The sequence below is a fragment of the Triticum aestivum genome, chromosome 6B, assembly GCF_018294505.1.
Source record: "Triticum aestivum cultivar Chinese Spring chromosome 6B, IWGSC CS RefSeq v2.1, whole genome shotgun sequence".
Lineage (NCBI taxonomy): Eukaryota > Viridiplantae > Streptophyta > Magnoliopsida > Poales > Poaceae > Triticum > Triticum aestivum.
The window spans coordinates 717,475,737-717,500,384 of NC_057810.1; the positions used below are offsets into that span (position 1 = coordinate 717,475,737).

General features: G+C 44.1%; 1 protein-coding gene and 2 pseudogenes across 2 annotated transcripts; all 3 read right to left on the bottom strand.

The window, feature by feature from the left end:
• Window positions 1–1,429: 1,429 nt before the first annotated feature.
• On the bottom strand, window positions 1,430–4,646 carry LOC123139751 (probable disease resistance protein RF45; annotated as a pseudogene).
• Window positions 4,647–7,457: 2,811 nt separating this feature from the next.
• LOC123139972 (putative disease resistance protein At1g50180) lies at window positions 7,458–15,784 on the bottom strand. Of its 2 annotated transcripts, none has more exons than XM_044559693.1 (3): window positions 14,961–15,784; window positions 12,148–13,753; window positions 7,458–8,460 (listed from the first exon to the last, which is right to left on the bottom strand). In XM_044559693.1, the coding sequence occupies exons 1-3, from the start codon at window positions 15,216–15,218 to the stop codon at window positions 7,547–7,549; spliced, it is 2,778 nt and encodes a 925-aa protein (XP_044415628.1). In that variant the 5' UTR covers window positions 15,219–15,784; the 3' UTR covers window positions 7,458–7,546. The 2 variants fall into 2 exon arrangements, with proteins under 2 accessions (XP_044415628.1, XP_044415629.1); XM_044559694.1 differs by having other exon boundaries at window positions 13,848–15,782.
• A 1,665-nt stretch (window positions 15,785–17,449) lies between these two features.
• LOC123135161 (probable disease resistance RPP8-like protein 2) lies at window positions 17,450–20,292 on the bottom strand (annotated as a pseudogene).
• Window positions 20,293–24,648: the final 4,356 nt, after the last annotated feature.

A 24,648-nucleotide genomic window follows, 5' to 3' on the forward strand; every position in this document is an offset into this window, starting at 1 on the left:
AGCGTCGATTTTTTTGCCCAGACCTACACGAATGTCATTTCATCAAAAGCATTTGCAAGAAGTTAAAACTTTCATAATTTTTATAAAAAAATCAGATTATTTTATATTTTTTACTGTGTTTTTGGATTTTACTGTTCATCAAGGAGCATGTGAGCTCGGGTTCAAATACTCCACGTCTTCACATTTATTCCTATTCTCCTTTTGTCATTTTTTACATCTAGGCATATAGTGTTTTGCTGTGTCTCAAAGTTTTACCTTTTTAAAAGTGATATGTGTTTATATTTTATGGATGTTTTTGTTGCTGGTATATATTCTCAAGTGATAATCATCATATCTTGTCAATCTCTATGTTATGAGAGGTATAAAAATATAATCGGATCTAAATTTGATAGTATGCTACCTTGGCCAATATACTGCATCATGTGAGTGCTGCAAGGTTGCACCTTGGAGCTCAAAATTTGGTGTCTTCGCATTGAAGGATCCAATCCATCGACTTTGGAGTTTGAACATGTCACTTGTGATGGGGAGAGGAAGAGATGACTTGCATACACTGGACAATGAGTGTGTTAGCAGCGTGGTGGCTCAGGACTGTACAAGTTGTAGTAGCCCCTTCCCTTATAAATGTTTTGTTTTGATTGGAAGCACCTTATAATTTAGCTAATATATGGATTTCATTTACATCGTCTGTCCAAGTATGCGAGGCCCATGAGACGGGCATTAATCACTTCTCTTTTTTGTCAGTATTTTGATAGGGGACCTATGTATATGGAAGGAGTTAGTATCATGTAAATCGTATCACCAATTTAAGGATCCTCATGTTTTCTTACTTTTCAACACTTATTTGTGATTTTGTTCACAAGTTTTCAATTTCATTCTGTAGAATGAAGATAATATTTTTGTTGTATTTGTCCATGTAGAGGATGCAAGACATCATATTAAGTAAACAATTAATGAAATAATGAATTAACTTACGTATGTGTATGTTTATGCCTCGCTCTTTGTCCCTCCTAGCGAGAGGGCGACGATAAGGATGGTTGTCTTTGGGTGTCCCCCAACGTGGTTGACGGGTTGGCGGTGTGAGGAAATGTGTGACTATGGAGGGAGCTCAACAATTGGGCTACAATGACAGGAAGAAATGATGTTATGGGAAGAGAGTGGTTGATTGCAAATAAAGTGTTAGCTATGTTGCAGCGATTGTCCACACAGCTGAATTTGGAGAGCCTATTGGCCGTCCGTTTGATGTCCAAACATGCCCAAATATACAAGGAAGAAATGAGCTTCGACCTTGAAGTCAATTTTAGTCATTTGTTTAATTCATTTATATGCATTGTATTGTAGCCCGTAGCAATGCACGAGCGGTCTACTAGTGTTTGTAATAATCCAAATACAGTAGTACTAGTGTTTGTAATAATCCAAATGCACGGGCGATCTATTCTTCATCTCTGTCGGGGAGAAAACCGGCATAACGCCCTCTGATCTGCAAAAGGCAGGGCGTTGTCAAACCTGGTAGTAGTTAAATGAGAATTAAAGGAGCGCACGAGGGAGGAGGGGGGCAGCGTTACCTTGCATCCTTTGTGTCTCAGAGCAACGAGCGTGCTGTTATTTGAATAATCTTCAGCAAAATGAAGCGCTGATACGAACCTGAGGGATGGAAGGTGCAGTAATCCATCTGGGATTTCATTCTCCAGCACGCACTCTACAAATGACAAGCAGAACAGCTTTGGCATTGTCCCAACCTCCATCATCCACTTGTTATAGGAACAGCCATCAAGTCGTAACTCTTGCAGACGAGGGAACCCTTGGGCACCAAAGGACATTATTCCGGGGCTATAAAGATGCAACTCCAGCACTACAAGACAAGGAAGCATCTCCAGGATCGGCATCGGGTCTTTTTCGCTTTCATCAGCAGTAGCCCTCATATGAAGCTCCCGTAGGGTTTGTGGAATTTGCGCACTCCTTGGTAGAGAAGTACTAGAAAGATCTACATATCTTAGAGTAGGTATATCACAGAGGGAGCTTGATACATCTAAATGTGGTACATCTATAGTTTGCAGATAAATGAGTTTCCTGATTGAAGAAGGAATCATCAGGTGTCCATGTCGTCTCAAACTCAGGTGTCGTAGGTGAATGCACCCACCAATTACCTTGGAGAAATTCTTTAGCCTCGAGTTCTCGACATGAAGAACTCTTAGGAATCTTACCTCAGGAAAAGTTACCGATGAAAGCCCAAAGCCAAACAATGCTCTGAGATTAGGTGATGCCTGCAAGATCTGCTCACTTGAGTCTTGAAAAGAACACCGATAGGATATCAAGCTATGAGACGATGATGCTCCAACCTGTCCTGTTCATTAGAAATAAGCTGCGTACTTAGCCACTCTCAAATTATGAGAAGTTTGGAGCTGATTTTGCGCTTCCATGAAAACAAGCTGCATCCCATGCCGGATTTCATTCTGCGACATTATATTGTGCTAACACTTTAGCACTACCATTTGTTTGATACAATGAATATAAATTCATTCTATGTTTTACCAGTATATAATTGTGACTATTTGGCAGTATTTTTACTACCGCAAACTCAGTTTTGAAACTCAGGTGCGCTCTTCACTTTAATTTAATTATTCTCAAAAAGGAGGTGGGATTTGAGCCATGAACTACCTCCTCAGGTGTGATTTATAAAAAAAAACTCATGTTCTTTTTAATAGGCCAGCCTGACTGTGTGAAAATAAAAGAAAAGTGTAAAAATACGTCCGCACAAAAAAATTAGCCATAGAACACACCCACGGGTAGTAAAATTCCAACAAATGAATTAGTGCTCGAATGACGATAATATTGTGAAGTACATTGCTTCGAAATTGCAATTTGTGTACACAGTTTTTACATCCATGGCGCGGAATAAATTATTCTACATGCAACCCCAAAATAGCATACCTATATAAAGGATTCGATATATTTAAGAAAATTGTGTATCAATTGAAAGGATGAGAGGAAGCTAGCCTCACCTGTACTAGCTTTGTCGATGATATCAATGAAACCGTCTTGTGTTGCTTCTTCTACACACCAATCACGTAAGATATCATGAACCCTTATTTTCTCAATCCCTGATTTGTTTCAACAACTTGTACCAAGCTTCTGTGAGCCAACTCAGTTACGTACTTACACACTGTTTCTTCAGGTGTATGCATTGGCGTATGTGGAATTAAACTTTCTGCAATCCATAAAGTCATAAGATCTGACACAGATATTTTGAAATCCTCAGGAAAAGCAGCAAGATAGAGAAAACAAGATCTTAAATAGTGATTTGGTAGGTCCTTGTAACTATTATGCCTCGCATTATCTGTGTATCTTTGGTTGATGGCCAGCCCAATAGTACGTCGGACCATGCTTGAGTATTGAGGTTCTTTGATAGATAACTTCCAAGAACTGCAAGTGCAAGCGGTAATCCATTACATTTTTTTGTAAGCTTTCCGCCTAGTTTTTCAAACTTATCCAGGTCACGTATACCTGACCTTTTGTATAATGGTAAAGCTTTGCTACTAAAAAGTTCTCAACTTTTCTCTTCATCTAAACACCTCAAAGTATGAATGTGGGTTGGCATTTCAACATGGTTCGCAACATCATTTTTTCTTGTGGTCAATAGTACTCTGCTACAATTAGCTGCGTCTGGAAAGGCTTTAATTGTTCTATTTAGTTGCTCCCATATGTCTGTTTCCCACACATCATCGAGTACTACCAAGTATCTTTTTAGCATGAGGATATCACATATCTTCTTTGCCACCTCATACTCATTCATGTCATCAATTTTTCTTGACTGACCTTCATCACTCGATATTTGCTTCGAAATTATCTTTAGTAAATCAATGACCTTGAACTTTTGAGATACAGTCACCCAAACCAGTGCCTCGAAGTGTTGTTTGACTCCGGATGAGGTGTATACCTTCCTAGCAAGTGTTGTTTTGCCTGCCCCACCCATGGAAACTATGGAGACAACACTAAGCATTTTTCCTCCCTCAAATAATTTATCCACTATTTCTTTGTAATCGTTCTCAAACCAAACATGTCAACATCATTCTGAAAGTTTTGGTGCATAAGGCCATAATCTTCCAGAGACTCATCTACAACATGAGTGTCCAGACGACCGAGAGGAACTTACGGACGACGGCGGGCTCGCCGATCTTGTCACCTAGCAACTCAAGTTGAGTGACCAGAGAAGACAGACGCATACCAAAGTCGTCGATGCTCTCGCCGTCGTTGAACTTGATTGCCTCGTACTGTCGACGCAGCGACGTCGCCTTGGCCTCGCGCATGCGCGTCACACCCAGCCGCATCGTCTTGATCGTGCCCCAGGCGTCCTTCGTCGTGGCCTTTACGGCGAGCGTGGACACCATCTCCGGCGGCGCCGATCGCAACAGGCACTCCATTGCCATGTGATCCATCTCGTGCTCCGTGGTCTCTCCATTGACGGCGACCCAGAGCTGGCATGCCTCCAACATGACTTGCATCAGGAGGGCCCAGTCGGCGTAGTTGGTGCGCGTCAGCATGAGCCAGGCCCTGCCGGTGTCGCGGACGACGCGCTGATAGACGACCATGGCGCCACCACTATTTCCCGTGTCCACTACACCCTTCTTCGGGGTGCCAGGTCCCGCCATCTCCACAGGGAATCGAGCAAACCAGCTCTGATGCCAATTGTCAGACGGACCCCGTCGCTACTGGCTCCGGCGATCACCGGAGATGAGGAAGAGAGAGTGTGCGTGAGAGGGAGAGAGTATTTGCACTGCTCAACTGCCTGCAGCTTTTCTAGGCTTTGTATTTATTCAGTGCTTACACGATCTAACTGAAAACGAGAGAACCGGACGCGATCAGGTTGTGAGTGCCGCCATCCTAGCACTCTCCGGTCGTCGCCCGTCATGGCTCCGTGACCGTTCAGTCGTGCCGTCCCATGATCAGGTCAAGGCGCCGCAAAACTAGCTAGCTCCTCCGAGGCGCAGCTCGGTTTATCTCTGACGAAACTGAAACAAAAACGAACTACTCTCGAAACTGAATTTTTCGATACCTAAAACCCTACTGCTTTCTGAAACTGGAGATTACAGCAACAGTTTCCACTTGGCCTGGACCAGATGGGCCGCTAATTTGTTGGGTACCTTCAGGTTGGAAGGATTCATGAACCTTCTTCGTAAGGCCAAGTGGGAAATCGCTATCGGTTTGATGCATTAAACAGGAAAATAACTCGGAAAACTACTTGCAACCCTTGGCCACGATATACAGATCGACATCGGCCAGCAGAGTTAAACCACACCATGCAAAAAAAGCAGAGCTAAACCACGAGCCAAGCTTTGTACTCGCCAGTGGCGGAGCCAGGATTGGAGCAAGCCCCGGGCCCAAAAAAAAATTACCACAAGGGAAAAAAAACTTAACCTCCATAAGGCTTGTAGCTATCATAAAAAATACCCCATAAAAATATGGTTTAATCGCACGAAAAGTTTAGAATTTAAACTTAACGCTTAACGATACAACAAAATATATAAAAACATGACAAAAACTACAAAGAAAAGAACAACACGTGATAAAAAAGAATACCAAATCAATGGTTTGGTTCATCAGCGCCACGCATAACCTCTTCAACGGTAGAAGAAGAGCCCACACATTCAAGACAACAAAAGCAAAATCATAAGATATGGCATAAACATCAAATGAAACAAGTATCATTGATAAAAATCTAGAAACTTACCAATTCAACGAGGTAAAAGCCCTTTGCGGGACCTATATGATTGAAACGATATACAATATCATCATCATCAATACATGCAAATACATATTACTCCCTCCGTTCCAAAATATAGTGCATTCTCGGTTTCCGTGCTTCAACTTTGACCATAAATTTAACCAACGAGACCAACTGCGGCGGGAGCAAAAAATACATATTTGAAAACTTCTTTTGAATACGGATTCATTGGTATAATTTTTGCTCCCGCCGCAGTCGGTCTCGTTTGTTAAATTTATGGCCAAAGTTGAACCTCAAATAACGTGGGCGCGCTATATTTTGGAACGAGCGGAGTAACATATATGACCGTATGTCTGTATTACTGTATATTTACATTGATACACACACATACGTTATGTCAATTAAATTTCAGTTCATATTAACATTGTAGAACGTGGGACAGAAGTAACTACATGTGGAAAGCATCAGGGGAAACCAGAAAATCATCACACAAAAAATACCAAGATGCGGCAATCAAGCAGACAGCAAACTAGCAGCCGGCGAACGACACACAGGAGGACGGTGGCCGCGAGCCCGGGAGCAGGAGGAAAGTGGGAGTGGCGGAGGTGGCCGGTGGAGGACGACGCGGCAGCGGACGGCGGTGCGAGCGCGAAGCGCTGGAGTCGCGGCCTGATGCGATCGTGCTGGTGCGTGATGCGAGTTAGCTCGCGGCGGCCACAAGCGCTAAACGTTTCCTTTTCTTTTTTTAGGATGAGGTGTACGCTACGTCCGAGTTAGATCGTGGCCTCGTGGAGTGGATGGGTTCCCTCGTGCGTCCGTTTCAGCCTTCCAGACGAGAGAGTCCATCAGTCTTTGGGCTTTCTTCTTTTCCACGCCCTGGGCCTGCAGAAAAACATACATATATATAGCCTGTTCGAATTTCCACGCCCCGGGCCTGGGCCCTGGGTGCCCGGGGCCCAGCTCCGCCCCTGGTACTCGCAACCCTGGGCCAGTTTATCTCGGCTCTTGACCCCCTATGGGTGGCTATGGGTACCCTCACGTGGACCCTTTGGTGCATCCGCAATAAGTTAGTCATCGAACACGTGATTCCTTGCCGTGTGACTGACGCTATCTACAAAATGTGTGACTTCTTACAGCTATAGAGACCGCTTAGCAAGCAGCGCGGTCGGGACTTCATCGACACCATCATCACGGGTCTTCGCTCCATTGCCTTGACATTAGCGCCGCCACCCCCGCCACCTCCTCCGGAGCCAGATTAGCTTTTGTTTTATTTTCTGTTTGGGGCTTCTTATGCTCTGCCCCAGCTGATATTTGAGACTCTTCCTCCTTTCTCTCTCCTTGAACTTGTTCCTGAACTTGACTTGTTGGATACTTGGTGCTGTTGCTTTATAATATAGAGCGGGGGAGGGGGGGGGGGGGCTTTTTCGTAATATGATGCTTGAAAGAAGCTCAAGAGTGGACTTATACTTTTTCAATTTTATTGTTTAGACATGTAGCACAAACTTTCCTTCATAATACGGCTATGGATTACGTGGTTTATATGAGCTGTCTTCGAGTTGTGATGAATCATGGTATTTGCGTACAAAATATGTGGTAGTTGTTGTATCGAATAGGCAAAGCATTTGATTGTTTTGATGCTCGAACAACATCTTGACACTAGGCGAATTTTGAACTGAGTGTTCATTTATTGTTTCTAGAGAAGACGAGAAACATGAGCTAAATAATTGTACAATACATATAGCTTGTTTGTGATAATTCCAATACAAGAATTGAAGAATAGTACATACCATTCAATACAAAATACTCAACATCCACACATTTGTTCAATCAAACAGACTGAACACCTGATGCAGCACTTGCATTGTTACGTTGCATCCTTTCTGATTCAGCCCTTGCAGCGTATTCAAACAGATCAAACGCCTGATGCAGCCCTTGCATTGTTACTTGGCATCCTTTCTGATACAGCCCTCGCAGTATTCTGTCATTTGAATAATCTATTCCCACCCTCCACAGTGAAACAAGCTTGAGGGATGGAAGGTGCAGCAACCCCTTGGGGAATCCATCGCACGGCCCGTGCTCAAGAATTGACAAGCGAAATAGCTTTGGCATTGTCCCAATCTCCATTGCCCAGTTGCGAATATTACAACTCTCAAGTATTAACTCTTGCAGACGGGGAAACCCTTGGGCAGCAAAGGACATGGTTCCGGCCCAATAACTAACCAGCTCTAGCACCACAAGACAAGGAAGCATCCCCAAGATGGGCATCGGGTCTTTACCCTTTTCACCCACAGCAGAGTGTATATGAAGCTTCCGCAGGGCTTGTGGAATCTGCATACGCCTTGGCAGAGAAATTTCAGGAATATCAACATACCTAAGAGTAGGTATATCCCAGAGGGAGTTTGATGCTTCTCGTTGATTACCCCGGTAGGACTTTGTCACAAATATAGTTTGCAAGTTAAGGAGTTTCCCGATTGAAGATGTGATCGTCACGTTTGTGCATCCTCTCAACATGAGGTGTCGTAGGTGAATGCACCCACAAATTACCTCAGAGAGATTATCGAGGTTCGCATTCTCAACATGAAGAACTCTTAGGAATCTTAGCTCCGGAAAAGATACTGATGAAAGTCCAAAGCCAAGAAAAGTTCGGAGATTAGGTGGTGCATGTAAAATATGCTCACTCGAGTTTTGAAAAGAAGAACGATAGGATGTCGGGATACGAGATGATGGTGCACCAACTTGTCCTGCATTTGTTCAGAGTCCATATGTAAGTTAGCAAGAAGTCACATGCACGTGTGTGCACACATACACATATACACACAAGCACGCTAAATTGTCATGTGAAAATTATAATTCGCGTTACACGACACAATGAACATAATAAAATCCTAGAAGTTAGTCCTGGAATCATGTGATTTGGTTGTTAAATTTTAAAAGGACGGTCATGGAATACCAATTGCTAAATTTCTTCCTTGATATGGAGATTTTAGTTACTACTTAAACTATAAATACACTCCTTACAATGACATACCAACTTTCTACCTGTGCCCTAATGTACGTTATGATGGGACAAACCAGTTACCAGTTTCCGTACACTGTCAATGCAGACACTTTTTGATTTTTTTGGAAGGAATATAATCATTGACCTCTGCATCCATTGATGCACGCAATTATATTATTAATTACTTAACAATGCTGAGCATTCAAGCCAAATAAACCGTCTTACCCAAAAAGAAGGAAAAATTGTGGCTCGAGACGAATGCGCCATCTCGGTAGCAGGTTTAGAAAGAAAATCCTACAGCGAATCAACCTGTGGTTGAGTTGGTTAGGTGGACAGTGGTATCCCCAACCCACCAGGGTTCAAATCCTGGTGCTCGCATTATTCCTGAATTTATTTCAGGATTTCCGGTGATGCGCTTTCAGTGGGAGGAGACGTTCCCGTCGATGACGAGGCGCCTACGGTGACTTTGTAAATCTCAAGATAATATGCCGACTCAGTCTCTAGTCTCTCGAAGGTGCTCATAGGGGTAGGGTGTGCGTGTGTGCGTTTATAGGGATGAGTGTATGCGCGTGTATATAAGCGCTTATGTCTGTACTGATGCTCAAAAAAAAAATTCCTACCTGGGATGTTTTTATTTGTGGTGGGTGGGAAAATTTACCATCTCGGATGTATACATATATGTATAGTGACCCGCCTCGGGTGGACATTTTTACTGTTTTGACCCGGTTGCTTAAGTTTAGCACGATTTGACCCTACATCAAAAATATTTTTGGATCTGACCCATTTCGAGTTTTGGTTACATTAAGGACGCCATAGTCTATGGCGTTTGACTCTGGCCCACACACACCAGCCGCCGCCGACATGGCAAAGCGAGACGCCACAGGGGATGGCGTTTGCCCAAAACGCCACTGCTCTTGGCGTTTGGCCTAGCCCAGTCTATAGCACAAATAGCAACTAAACAAATGATCACTGGGACATTTTCACTGTTTTGACCCGTCTGCTTAAGTTTAGCATGATTTGACCCTATATTGAAAATATTTCAGGATCTGACCCATTTCAAAACGCCGTCAACTATGGCGCTTTGGTTACACGGAGGACGCCACAGCCTATGGCGTTTGACTCTGGCCCACACACAACAGCTGGCACTGATGTGGTAAAGCTAGACGCCATAGGAGCTGGCATTTGCCCAAGACGCCACTCTCTTGCCGTTTGGCCCAACCCCATAATTAGCAACTAAACAAATGATCAAATGGACTTGAGATATGTACTAGAATCAAATGTTTCGAGTAATGTAACAAGCATTTTAATTATACTTTTATTTTGAATTGTGCGCTGATTGATTATTTAGTGTAATTAGTAGTAATAATGTTTCACTCTAACTAATTCCATATTGTTAGTCCGTGGTTTTTCTATTTTTATTTTTGTTTTCACATGTGAGCTGACTGATTATTCACTGTAATTAGTAGCAATATTTGTCCCCTACCTAATTCAGCATTGTTAGTTGGCCTGCAATTAACCAGACATTATTTCATAAGTTTAACTAAAACAAAAAACATAAACAAAACTACGCCTGGACCGGACGATGAGCTCGTACGCATGGCTGCCCTGGCTGGCGGAACCTCCCTCATTGTTCGGTCCGCTGCCGTTGCCATCATTGTGCGGCAAGGCGAGGGCACCGCAATCCATGCCTGGTCGCCATGAACAAGAAGGAGCCCTCCCTGGCGACCGCGGACACATGCAGGTGCCTCCTCTATTACCTCAGCCGCAGAGGCGTCGACACATTGCAGCAGAGCACTGTGAAAGCGTCCGACAAGGAGGCAACGCGACGGGAGTGGTGCAATGCACAACTCATGGCGGCGTCCACGACGTCGAATGTCACCCTATAGTGCGTTCGGACAGACTTCTACTTTGCATTGGCCTGGGACGAGAACTAGTCCAGGCAGTGGAGGAAGCCAATCGACTGCATCGCGACCACCAGGCGGCAGCCAGTCAGGGCCGTCGTGCCCTTTTGCGGCTCATATGATGGCACCGCCGACAACGACAGCGGATCAAAGAACGACGGAGGTGCCACCGGCCAGGGCGGCCATGTATATGAGCTCACCATCCGGTACCTCGCGTAGTTTCATTGTTGTTTTTTATTTTAATTGAACTTATGTAATATTGTCTGGTTAATTACGAGCCAACTAACAATACTAAATTAGTTAGAGTCCAAACATTGTTGCTACTAATTACGATGAATAATAGTTAGCTCACAGGTCAAAATAAAAAAAATCCGTCGACTAACAATATGGAATTAGCTATAACCGAACATTGCTACTAATTACATTAAATAATAAGTTAGTTCACAAGTAAAAAAACATATAACTAAAACGCTTCTTCCAACACTCAAAAACCTTTGATTCTAATATACAGTTGCACACGCTAGCAAGCACATCTCATGTCCAGGGTAGGGTTTATTCCAGATGAGTTAACCTGGCCCGTCTGAGATGCACTATGTGATATAGCCTATTCTATAGCCCGGTGCACCCAAGCGGGCTACCTAACTGTCATAACCAATAAAATATTGATAGTAAATTTCTGAATAATGCTAGTACATAATAACATATTCCAATTTTACAGTTAGTATTCCATAACCGAAAGCATAATGCTATGGCCATGCAAATCATCCAACATATAACCGTAAGTATTAGTAAATACTATCACAATAAGTAGTGGTGAAGCACCACAGTGTTTGTGATGTCAACCGACATCATAACTTTTGCAAAACACTCCTAAGTTTTGCTATATTCGTCACAAAAATGGTACAAGTGCTAATAGTTTAGATGGATTGACATCACACGTTTTAACGTCTAGCGCCGCCATTGATAATAAGCCATATGTATGTACTTCTCTGATGTGCAAATGTACGTAAATTGCCTTTACATGAAAAAAATCGTAAATTTACGGTGGATCAATAGTATTCCCCTACTATTTATCATATATTATTGTCTAGGGTTTTTACATGCATGAAGCTAGTAGTGATTTTTGCAGTTGTATTTACGGTATATTTGGTTCTTTTTAAACCAAGTTTTGCCATCTATATAGATTGTAATATCTGCAGGTCTATTATTACGATAGATTCTAAGTATTTCAAGGTCATGTTTGTGATATGAGACAATTATCGATTTTTTTGTTTAAATGGGCAAGTAGTAATCTTTGTCTCAATATTTACACTAAATTTGGAACCTTTTATGCTTTATCACAACAGTTTAGTTCTCTCCTGCTACGTGGTCCAGTCGAGATGACATGCTACTCTGGGCGGGGCACAAAATAGTTAATTGCATGATCTCGGTTTGAATGGTGCTTCCGTATAGGCTCATTGTGCATAAAATAATTAAATATATTTAAGAAACTGTACACACACCAGAAAGAGGAGAGGAGGCTAACTCACCAGTAGTAGTTTCATCGATGACATCAAGAAAACCATCTTGTATTGCTTCTTCTACGCACCAGTCACGTATGATATCGTGAATCTTTATATTCTCTATCCATCCATATTTATTGCTTGTTTTGAAAACTTGGACTAAATTTCTTTGGACCAATTCAGTTACATACTTGCGTGCTGTTTCTTCTAGTGTGTGCTTTCGTGTGTGAGGAATGAAGCTCTCTGCTATCCATAAATTCATAACATCGGACATGGATATTACAAAATCCTCAGGAAAAGCAGCAAAGTGGAGAAAACATGATCTTAAATAATGATGCGGTAGGTCTTTGTAACTGCGAGCTATCATGTCTCGCATCATCTGCGTATCTTTGGTTGCTGGCCAACCCAATAGTACATCAGACCATGCTTGCATGTTGAGATTTTTTGATCGATAACCCCCTAAAACTGCAAGTGCAAGTGGTAATCCTTGACATTTCTTTGCAAGTTTCCTCCCTAGTTTTTCAAACTTATCCAAATCATGTATGTCTGACCTTTTGTACGATGGTAAAGCTTTGCTACTGAAAAGTACCCAACTTTTCTCTTCATCTAAACACTTCAAAGCATGAACACGGGTTGGCATTTCAACATGATTAGCAACATCTTCTTTTCTTGTGGTCAATAGTACTCTACTACAGTTAGCTGCATCTGGAAATGCTTTAATTGTCCTATTTAGTTGCTCCCATGTGTCTGTTTCCCACACATCATCGAGAACTACCAAGTATCTTTTTTTCATGAGGATATGATGGATCTTGTTTCCCACCTCATACTCATTCATGCCATCCATTTTTCTAGATTGATCTCCTTCATTTGATATTTGTTTCAGAATTTCCATTAATAAATCAATGACCTTGAACTTTTGGGATACAGTTACCCAAATAAGTGCCCCAAAGTGTTGTTTGACTTCAGATGAATTGTATACTTTTCTAGCAAGTGTTGTTTTTCCTGCCGCACCCATGGCAACTATGGAGACAACACTAAGGATATTTCCTCCCTGAACTAATCTATCTACTATTTCTTTGTACTCGTTCTGGAAGCCAACCATGACAACATCATCCTTAAAGTCTTGGTACATAAGTCCACAATCTTCTAGATGCTCATCTACAACATGAGTACTAAAGTCAATTTTCAACCGCTCTGCACTCTGAAATATCTCATTGAGCTTCCTTCTTACACGCTGAATTTCAACACCAATTTTATGAAGTGTAGTCAAGTCACTCGGTAAGCGAGCATACCTTGAAATTGCACCCATGAAGCCCTTCTTGATCATGTTTCTCTTCTTCATGTAATCTGCAGCTTCGATGACATTCTCAGCCTCATATGCAGCATCCCTGATCTGACTCATCAAGATAGCAACACTTGCGTTTCCGGATGTCCGTTTGCTGTCGGCATCTTTGAGGTAGCCCTGCAGCCGCATCAGCTCTTCTTTCAAGAAAGTAACTTCAAGGGTGACCCCGCATAATAAATTGGTCTCCCGAACAGCAAGATTGCCCACATTCCCAAGAACGGTGCCAACAGCGGATGCAGCCATCGGTCGATCCTTGCCAGGAGTCAGTGTCCTAAACTGGCGTTGGACCTGTCAAGAGCAAGAACAATAAGTAAGAACCTGCACACACGCGCGTGCGCGCGCGCGCAGAGAGAGAGAGGGGGATAGAGAGAGAGAGACTCGCCAAGGGGTTAGTAGAGCACTTCCTTCTTGAATTCAGTGCACCGCTCCGCTCATCTAGTGCGTGGAGGTTGTGTTGAAGGCGATCGCCGGCAATGTGCACGGTGTTGTGAGTCAAGCCTTCCTAAGGAGGCTTTGGTGCTTGGCTATATCAGCACATATAATATGTGAACGTCCAAACTGCACGTCCATTTCAGCGGCTTGTTAGCCGTTGATAGCGGCCCTAATGTTAACAAAGTCTCAAGATTTGTGAATGATATGACGCTTGAAACAGCCCAGATGACTTATTCTACTTCATTGTTGACATGAGCTGTGGTTTTTGCCCAAAAAGTTGTGGTGGTTCATTGGATCGAGTACACAAGGATGTGATTTTCAATTCTTGAACAACGTAGCCATCCTAAATAAACTAACTTCTGTGTCTTGTGAATGGGTTCAGGTCTTTGCCAAGCTAAAACATTACTATATTTTTATGGTAGTTGATGGAAGCAAGCTAACATGCTAGCATGCATGTGATTTGATAATCTAACAACACACCTCACTACATTACGGTCCAAACAAACTAGGAGTTGCCGGCCGGCTGATTCTTAATTATCTGACGTGCTATTACTAACTAATTAGATATAGGCTCCTTTTGAGGCTTCACAATAAGTCTAGCAAACTCAATGGGTTATTGTGGAGGCTAATTATTTCAATGTTAACTCCATGGGTGACATAAAATTTCCAGATTTTCCAGGTTATTGTGGAGGCTGGAAGGGGGCCATCTAATTGGTAAATATATACACGAGGAAGAAAAGAGATAAATCAGTTACACTCCACCGCCACCCCCGCGAGTCATCGGTTACCACTAATAGTCATGGTCTCCAAGACGACGCCTCCAAGGAGGTAGCGACGCCCCTGACGCCGTCGTCGCCCGATCTAGCAAAACTAGATCTTGGGCTTACACCCGGAGAAACCGGACTCGAGGGATTTTGAGTGAACTGAACTCCTCAGCAACGCCCCAAGGAGGAGAACGACGCCAAATGGCGCTGCCGTTACTGGCATCAACATAAGTTTTTGCAAGGTTTTCACCTGGAGCCAGACACTCGGCCATCACCTCAAAATCCAAGACCTGGCATACCTCCGACCGCAGCAGCAGGCCCCGAGAGGGGAGAGGAGCACCCCCACTGCACCATGAGAAGACGACGCAAAGCACCGTCGCCGTGGATCCTGGGACTCCCTCCACCTCCCCCTCCCCCGCACAAGTTGGACCGGCCCGAAAGCCAGCAACTAGTGCCATCAGCGCACAAGCACGGAGAGGCGGGATAGGATGCAGGAGAAGACGCCGCCGCCTGCCAGATCTGGGGCGACAGGGCACCAGGAGCTGCATCGGCCGCATACTGCGCGCCAACCCAGCCAAACCGCCGCGCCCAAGCCCCCACACCAGCGCCACCCACCACGGGACGCCGGTGCCTATTCAGCAAGCAATCCGCGCTCTCGCGCCCGAGGCACCGCGCCCCCCAGGCCTCCGCCCAGCGCCACCCACTCGCAACTCCGCGCCCGCACGCGTAGCTCCACGCCGCCGCCGAGGAGGCTGGAAACCGCCGGATCCAGGCACCAACCCTCAGATCGGCGCGCAGGCCAGCAAGAGAGACCCCGCCCGAGCCCGAGAGCCGCCCGCTGACGCGAAAGGGCCCCCGCCGCTGTCGTCAGCCGCGCGGCTTTGCCTCACGACGTCCCTTTAGCAGCGGCGGAGGGGAGGGGTGGATGGCGGCCGCCGGCGGCGGCTAGGGTTTGGGTGGCCGCCCGAGTCGCTGCCGAAAACAGAGTTTAGAAAGCAGAGTAGCATAGCAACATCGAAACAGAGTAGCATGCAGGGCGTCGGTCAAATCCTTTCATGTCTCGTAGCATGCAGGCTAGCTCTTATGCAGAAAGTACCATCGATGTTATGCATGTTCACCTCGAGGATGTTCAGCAGTCTCTCCAGCGCTCGTCATTTGGGTGGAAGGATTCCTCTTCATGCGCCTCTGCCACAGAGAAGGCGCCTTCTGTAAACCCGCCAACGACGTCAGCTCCGTTTAAAACAGAGCCTGTCCTGTCTGGCGCCAACTGCTCTGCTTCTCCTCCATGGCTCCACGGCATCACTGAACAGAACCCTTCTAGCTCTCCTTCTATTACCCATTTCTGGCAGGGGTTTGATCACCCGATCTGCACGGTGCGCCCCCCACGATCGTCAATGATGAGCATCGGTGAAATCCCCTCTCGGTAGACAACTTCTGTTACTGTTTTAGCTTCAGCGTCTCTTAGAAAGCATAGGTACTACCTCAAGATTCAGAGAACGGCGAAGCGGTACAGTAACTTGCGTAGACAAAAGTCTAGCGACAAAGGCATAAACCACAAGGGTGCCATTTAAAAAACAATACTATGTAAATTGCAAGGAACATGCTGTATTTTACTGAAAATTTAGCTGCTGTACCAATGATACTGGTCATTTTATCTATAATAGGAGCTCTGGACTGTTATCATATTGTCCATGGTCGAATATTTGGTTTTTGTGCAATTTTAGGCTGTGATTGCGATCGACCGATAGTAAAAGGATTTCTTGTGATGTTGTATATAGTTTGAATTAGTCGCAAAAAAAAAGAGTATATAGTTTGAATTAATAAAGAACATCCTTTATCGGAACATCTTAGGGAACCCGGTTGGCTTTATTAAGTTGGATGGTCAGCTACAGTCGCTGCCCAAAACAGAGTTCAGAAAGAAGAGTAGCATGCAGGGCGTCGGTCAATTCCTGAAGATGCCCGTTCCTGCACCCTGCATGTCCCCATGGCTAGCTCTGATGCAGAAAGTACCATCGATGCATATGTATGTTCACCTCCAGGAGTTAAGCAGGTGGTCTGCAGTCGCTCCTCCAGCGCTCGACATTTGGGTGGCCGAGGTGGTCTGCACAGATGTTCAGACTCCAGACAACTCCGCGGCGTGGCGAGGCGCTGAGAAGATGGCCTCCGTCGTCGTCGAGGCCATGGCAGATGGTCAGAAACATGCAAATTTTCTGTAGCAATTGCAGGCTCCATAATCTGTCCTTTCAGAAAAACTCTGTAGATATTTTTGTTCCAGATAAGTATGCTTCAGATTAATTACCACATCACAGTTATCTGACTGTGAAGCCTGCTTTCATATTCTAAAAAACATTGAAGGAGATAGAGTAACAGAAGTTCAGGATATGGATTTTGGTATATCCGTTACTGACCTGCTACTGCAGCCAGGTTGGATCTATTAGCACATGACTCATTTATGATAAATTCAGAGGCTTGCTCTTAATTTTGTTCTTCTGATTTTTTTACTAACATACCAAACTGGTACCGAAATTGCTGTCATTCAAGCTAGGGCCTCTCTTCGTCTCCATCGACACCTCACTTGATACAATACAAATTATGATACAATATCATTGCATGAGGCGAACTTTGATGCGAAAGTGAGTGCTCATTAACTGTGCCCAAATAAAATGAACAACATGAGTTCATAATTGTACAGTACATGTGGCTTGTTTGTGATAATCCAAATACAGGAACAGTACATACAATTTAATACAAAATACTCAAAATTTCTAAAAAATAAATACAAAATACTCAACAATCCCACATTCGCTCAGCCAAACTGACAGGAAGAAAGGCCTACGCTGAAAGGGCCACTTGATAGACACGCATCAACCATAGGACATACTGCCTTCGTAGCTAGTAGTACTATTCTTCTTCTCCGGCGGGGAGAAATTCGTAACGCTGAGGACCTCTGATCTGCAGAAGGCAGGGCGTTGTCATCTCTGGTAGTAGCTGTAGTATATTCAGATAACAGAGAATTAAAGGAGGGTACGAGAGAGGAGGGGGTAGCGTTACCTCGCATCCTTTGTGTCTCAGCCCATCCAGCGTGCTGTCATTCGAATGATCTTTTACACGATCCATTGATACGAACCTGAGGGATGGAAGGTGCAGTAATCCATCTGGGATTTCATTCTCCAGCACGCACTCTACAAATGACAAGCAGAACAGCTTTGGCATTGTCCCAACCTCCATCCTCCACTTGTTAATGGAACAGTACTTAAGTCGTAACTCTTGCAGACGAGGGAACCCTTGGGCACCAAAGGACATTGTTCTGGGTCTATAACCATGCAACTCCAGCACCACAAGACAAGGAAGCTTCTCCAGGATCGGCATCGGGTCTTTTTCAGTTTCATCATCAGTAGCCCACATACGAAGCTCCCGTAGGGTTTGTGGAATTTGCACACGCCTTGGCAGAGAAATACAATAAAGATGTACATATCTTAGAGTAGGTATATCCCAAAGGGAGCTTGATACATCGGAACGTGGTAGATGTATAGTTTGCAGATAAAGGAGTTTCCTGATTGAAGAAGGAACCATCACGTGTCCACATTCTCTCAACCTCAGGTGTCGTAAGTGAATGCACCCACCAATTACCTCGGAGAAATTCTCTATCCTCGAGTTCTCGACATGAAGAACTCTTAGGAACCTTAGCTCAGGAAAAGATACTGATGAAAGTCCAAAGCCAAACAAAGCTCTGAGATTAGGTGATGCCTGTAAGACCTGCCCACTCAAGTTTTGGAAAGAAGAACGATAGAATATCTGGTTATGAGATGATGATGCACCATCTTGTCCTGCATTTCGTTAGAGTCCATATACATGTCAGCAAAAAGCCACACACAACATTATATGAGTAATTAATATACTCCCTCCGTCCGGAAATACTTGTCGGGAAAGTGGATGTATCTAGACATATTTTAATTCTAGATACATCTAATTTTATCCATTTATGCGACAAGTATTTCCGGACGGAGGGAGTATTTAAGAAACTGTATACAAATAAAAGAGAAGCTCACCACTAGTAGTTCCATGGATGACATCAAGGAAACCATCTTGTGTTGCTTTTTCTATGCACCAGTCGCGTAGGATATCATGAATCCTTATTTCCTCAATCCACCCATGTATACTGCTTGTTCTGACAACTTGCACCAAGCTTCTTTGAGCCAACTCAGTTACATACTTACGTGCCGTTTCTTCTAGTGTATGCTTAGATCTATGCGGAATGAAGCCTTCTGATATCCATAAATTCATAAGATTTGACACAGATACTATGAAATCCTCGGGAAAAGCAGCAAGATAAAGCAAACATGATCTTAAATAGTGATTTGGTAGGTCCTCGTAACTGCGAGCTATTATTCCTCGCATCATACGTGTGTCTTGGGTTTCTGGCCAACCCAATAGTACATCGTACCATGCTTGTGTGTTGAGATTCTTTGACAGATAACCCCCCAAGACTGCAAGGGCAAGTGGTAATCCATCACATTTCCTTGTAAGCTTTCTCCCTAATTTTTCAAAATTATCCAGATCATGTATGCCTGATCTTTTGTATGATGGTAAAGCTTTGCTACTAAAAAGTAACCAACTTTTATCTTCATCTAAACTCCTCAAAGCATGTACATGCGTTTGCATTTCAACATGTTTCGCAACATCTTCTTTTCTTGTAGTTAGCAGTACTCTACTACAATTAGATGTATCCGGAAAGGCCTTAATTGTTCTATTTATTTGTTCCCATGTGTCTGTTTCCCACACATCATCGAGAACTACCAAGTATCTTTTCTTGATAAGGATATCATGGATCTTCTTTCCCACCTCATACTCATTCATGCCATCAATTATTCTAGACTGGTCTCCGTCACTCAGTATTTGCTTCAAAATCTCCTTTAGTAAATCAATGACCTTGAACTTTTGAGATACAGTAACCCAAACAAGTGCCTCAAAATGTTGTTTGACTTGAGACGAAGTGTATACTTTTCTAGCAAGTGTTGTTTTTCCTGCCCCGCCCATGGCAACTATGGAGACAGCACTAATCATTTTTCCTCCCTGAACTAATTTATCCAGTATTTCTTTGTACTCGTTCTCGAAACCAACCATGACAACATCATCCTTGAAGGTTTGGTGCCTAAGACCATAATCTTCTAGAGACTCATCCACAACATCACTATCCAAGTCGATTTTCAAGCGTTCTACGCTCTGAAATATCTCACTGAGCTTCCTTCTTACACGCTGAATTTCAACACCAACTTTATGAAGGGTAGTCAAATCACTTGGTAAGTGAGCATACCTTGAAATTGCACCCATGAAGCCCTTTTTTATGTTATTTCTTTTCTTCATGTAATCTGCAGCTTCAATAACATTCTCGGCCTCATAAGCAGCATCTCTGATCTGGCTCATTAAGATAGCAACTGTTGCATTTCCAGATCTCCGTTTGCTCTCGGCGTCTTTGAGGTACCCTGCAACCGCATCAGCTCATCTTTCAAGAAGGCCACTTCAAGTGTGACCCCGCCTAAGAAACTGGTCTCCTGAACAGCAAGATTGCCCACGTTCCTAAGAACGGCGCTAACAGCAGTCTCGGCCATTAGTCCTTGCAACAAATTGAGTGTCCTACACTGGTGATCGACCTGATGAGAGCAAGCACAATAACTAAGCACTTGTGCATGCGCAGAGAGAGAGAGAGAGAGAGAGAGAGAGAGAGAGAGAGAGAGAGAGAGAGAGAGAGAGAGAGAGAGAGAGAGAGAGAGAGAGAGAGAGAGAGAGAGAGAGAGAGAGAGAGAGAGAGAGAGAGAGAGAGAGAGAGACTTGCCAAGGGGATTGAGCGCTGGAGCCCGATGCCTTCTCCACTTCAGCGTGCCGCTCCGCTCATCTGTTCCGTTGAGCGGCGGCTTGTGCAGACTGCAGAGAAGGGAATCGCCGGCGGCCTTTGGTGTGTGGGCAGTTTAGGGGCACGGCCAGAATGATCTGTGAGACAAGGCGTCCCAGGGACTTTGGAGATTGGGCATATCAGCTCGTATGTTAAGTGTAAAGTCCAAACAGCATGTGCTTTCAGCAACTTGTACATTAACTAAGGCTCAAGTGTAGTGAATTAACAGCGCAAATGTGAATTAGTCATGGTCAGCACCTCAAAAACTGTGGTGCTTGATTGGATCGAGTAGGCAAAGCATGTGATTCTTTGATGCTTGAACAACGTACCTTATGGTGGCTGATGGGAGCAAGCTAACAGGCATGTGATTTGATGCTTTTTGCAACCCACCTTAATTAATTACGATCCAAACGAACTAAGAGTTGACCGGACAAATCTTATCTTACTATTACTAGATGCTCCACACTGATCCATAGTTAGAAATCTACCCGTTGGATGTGAAATCGATGGATGGGTATTGGTGGCAATGTTGTGCAGGCAAATATGATTCAGAGAGTAAAGCCCCCATCCACACACAATCAAAGAAGCAAAAAGTGATTTCACTAAGGAAACTCAAGAATGAAAATCCTGCTCTATTGATGGATCAGTCAATAGAGAACTCAAGAATGAAATTCTCATTTGGTTTCACCTGTGTGCGCGCGCGCCTTCGTTCAGTCAGCACAACATTTCCGTCATCTATAGACAGATCCATGGTGAGCATATTCTGCTTAAAATGATAGGAACTCCTCCATTCTGAATCTTGAAGTAATATCTGAGAAGAATCGACAAAATCTTAGCAACCCAAACATAGAAGATAGTTATTTAAATTATTAGGACACCAATATGGTGAAGATCGAAACAAAGCTCTTGCAGATTTTATTCAGTCACCCATTTTCTTTATTAATTATGATGGTAATATCTCACGAGGAGTTATAACCCACTCACTACATTTTCAGTTGAAAGCAGCACAAGAAAAGGAGAAGGAATTGCTTAATGAAGTCCTGAAGCTGCAGTGGTGGTAAGTATCCCTTGTCTGATCTTTCTCAACCAAAAACAACAACAAGAAGAAAAAGAACAATCATGAAAGTTCGAGTGCCGCAGGTTAATATATTAACATGACGAGGTACAGAGGCTCGAAGCAAAGGCATCCCTGTTACTCCCTCCATTTTTGTATACAAGGCCATAAACTCATATTACAGGTATCAAGGTAAAAATCGATGCTATGTTTAAGTCAATGTTGCAAGCTAGCTTGTCATCTTGCTTGTCGTGTTAATTAATGTGTTTTTTCTCTCCCACGCACAACAAACCAACCCTCGTACTCCTCATTGGTTGATTAATGTTAGGAATGCAAGCTAACCTTCTCACTCACACATGCACACAAGGGATATTAATGTCCTCAGGTGCTAGTACGAGGCAAATGCCATCAATTTTGCCTCGATTAATGTTAGTGGCCTTGTATAGTTGTAAATTATAATTTTGATAGTGGCCTTGTATACAAAAATGAAGGGAGTACCAACGTTCGTCTCCATATAATCTTGTATGTTGTGTGGGGAAATTTCAGCATGTTAACATCCAGAAGATCAACAGTGACAGATCTGTATTGTGAATGTGATTGATTGCCTTTAATGTTGCTGCTTGAAACCGAGCTGCATAGGGAGGGCTAAGATTTCGTGGAATATTCAGTATATATATTTCACTCTTGCATATATAAGTGATAATGCAAACCTTCTTGATATACAATATCTGTACACTTGCAGAAAATCACCCATCCATGGCAAAATTAGTGAGCATGTTGTTGAGTAAATAGGCAATTTCTCGATTAAATTAATCCACGAGTAAATCACTAGCATGGCATTGACACAAATAAACGCATACTGATATTCAGTCAAGCAAGCACATACTACGCTAATTACAGAAAGATCTACATATAACGCTAGCATGGCTAAAACAGAAAACAGTAGGAGCGGGATAAACGAGTTATACCCTCCAGTAGGCCATGCAGACGCCGCGGCGGTGGTGGCGGCAGCAGCGTCCTCGGCGGCCTTCTTGTCGGCTTCAGCTTTCTCTGCGGCGGCACGTTCGGCGTCGGTGGACATGATGATGATGAGGGCGACGCAGACATAGAGGAAGTAGTGGATTGGAAGCGAGCAGTCGCGTAGTCGTTGTCCAAAAACCTATTCGCCCCTCACCCGTACAGGAACTAGAAGGGCGTGGTTTCGGAGACCTGCTCTCCCGTCGACCGTGTACGCGGCGGACAGGATGGAGTCACCGGCGGCAACAGCAGCAAGGGAACGACGGTGGGTGTGCGCGTGAGCAGATGAGATCTGTTCGTGGCAGCTAGGGTTAGGGGACACCACACACTTACATAGGCGCAGCCACGTGGAGAGACGTGGGATCGACCCACGTCCGAGTCCGTGACAGCCCATGATCCGACGTCTCAAATCGTGGCCCAGCTGTCAGAGAACTCTCCGTTAGTGACTAGCAAAATAAGCGCGTAGGTGTGAGCTCGGCTCGGCTCAATACCGCAACCCGTGGCGCGTCGTGACGAGGCGTGGGCGTGGCGTGACGAGGCGGGCGGCGGCGGAGGAGTGCACGAGGGCCTTGATACGTCTCCGCCGTATCTATAATTTTTGATTGTTCCATGCCAATATTCTTCAAGTTTCATATACTTTTGACAACTTTTTATACTATTTTTGGGACTATCATATTGATGCAGTGCCCAGTGCCAGTTCCTGTTTGTTGCATGTTTTTTGTTTCGCAAAAAACCCATATCAAACAGAGTCCAAATGGGATAAAAACGGATGGAGAATTATTTTGGAATATTTATGATTTTTGGAAAGTAAAATAAACGCGAGATGGTGCCCGAGGGGGACAGGAGATAGGGGGCGCGCCCCAGGGAGGCAGGCATGCCCTGGACTCTCCTCCTCCCCCCCCGTAAGGCGGTTGATTCTCTTCTTTTGCCGCAAGAAAGCTAATTTTATGAGAAAGATCTGGACGAAAGATTCACCCCAATCGGAGTTACGGATCTCCGGATATAAAAGAAACGGTGAAGGGGCAGAATCTGAGAATGCAGAAACAGAGAGATAGATCCAATCTCGAAGGGGCTCTCGCCCCTCCCAAGCCATGGGAGCCAAGGACCAGAGGGAAAACTCTTCTCCCATCTAGGGAGAAGGTCAAAGAAGAAGAAGAAGAAGGGGGGCTCTCCCCCCCTTGCTTCCAGTGGCGCCGGAACGCCGCCAGGGGCCATCATCATCACCGCGATCTTCACCAACACCTCCATCACCTTCCCCATCTATATTCAGCGGTCCACTCTCCCGCAACCCGCTGTACCCTCTACTTGAACATGGTGCTTTATGCTTCATATTATTTTCCAATGATGTGTTGCCATTCTATGATGTCTGAGTAAATATTCGTTGTCCTATTGGTGATGATGAATTGCTATGATTGGTTTGAGTTGCATGTTTTATTATTGGTGCTGTCCTATTGTTCCCCCCGTGTCGCGCAAGCGTGAGGGATTCCCGTTGTAGGGTTTGCAATATGTTTATGATTTGCTTATGGTGGGTTGCTTGAGTGACAGAAGCACAGACCCGAGTAAGTAGGTTGTTTGCGTATGGGATAAAGGGGACTTGATACTTTAATGCTATGGTTGAGTTTTACCTTAATGAATCTTTAGTAGTTGCGGATGCTTGCTAGAGTCCAATCATAAGTGCATATGATCCAAGTAGAGAAAGTATGTTAGCTTATGCCTCTCCCTCAAATAGAATTGCAATAGTGATTACCAGTCTAGTAAAGTAGTCAATTGCTTAGGGACAATTTCACAACTCCTACCACAACTTTTCCACACTCGCTATATTTACTTTATTGCTTCTTTATCTAAACAGCCCCTAGCTTTTATTTACGTGTTCTTTATTATCTTGCAAACCTATCCTATCACACCTACAAAGTACTTCTAGTTTCATACTTGTTCTAGGTAAAGCGAACGTCAAGCGTGCGTAGAGTCGTATCAGTGGCCGATAGGACTTGAGAGAGTATTTGTTCTACCTTTAGCTCCTCGTTGG

Coding starts and splice junctions, on each gene's coding strand:
- LOC123139972 (XM_044559693.1), bottom strand. CDS start 15,218: ATGCGGCCGATGCAGCTCCTGGTGCCCTGTCGCCCCAGATCTGGCAGG. Junction 13,754..14,960: donor GCCTGCTGCTGCGGTCGGAG/GTATGCCAGGTC, acceptor TGCTCTTGACAG/GTCCAACGCCAGTTTAGGAC. Junction 8,461..12,147: donor CATCGATGAAACTACTACTG/GTGAGTTAGCCT, acceptor GAACAAATGCAG/GACAAGTTGGTGCACCATCA.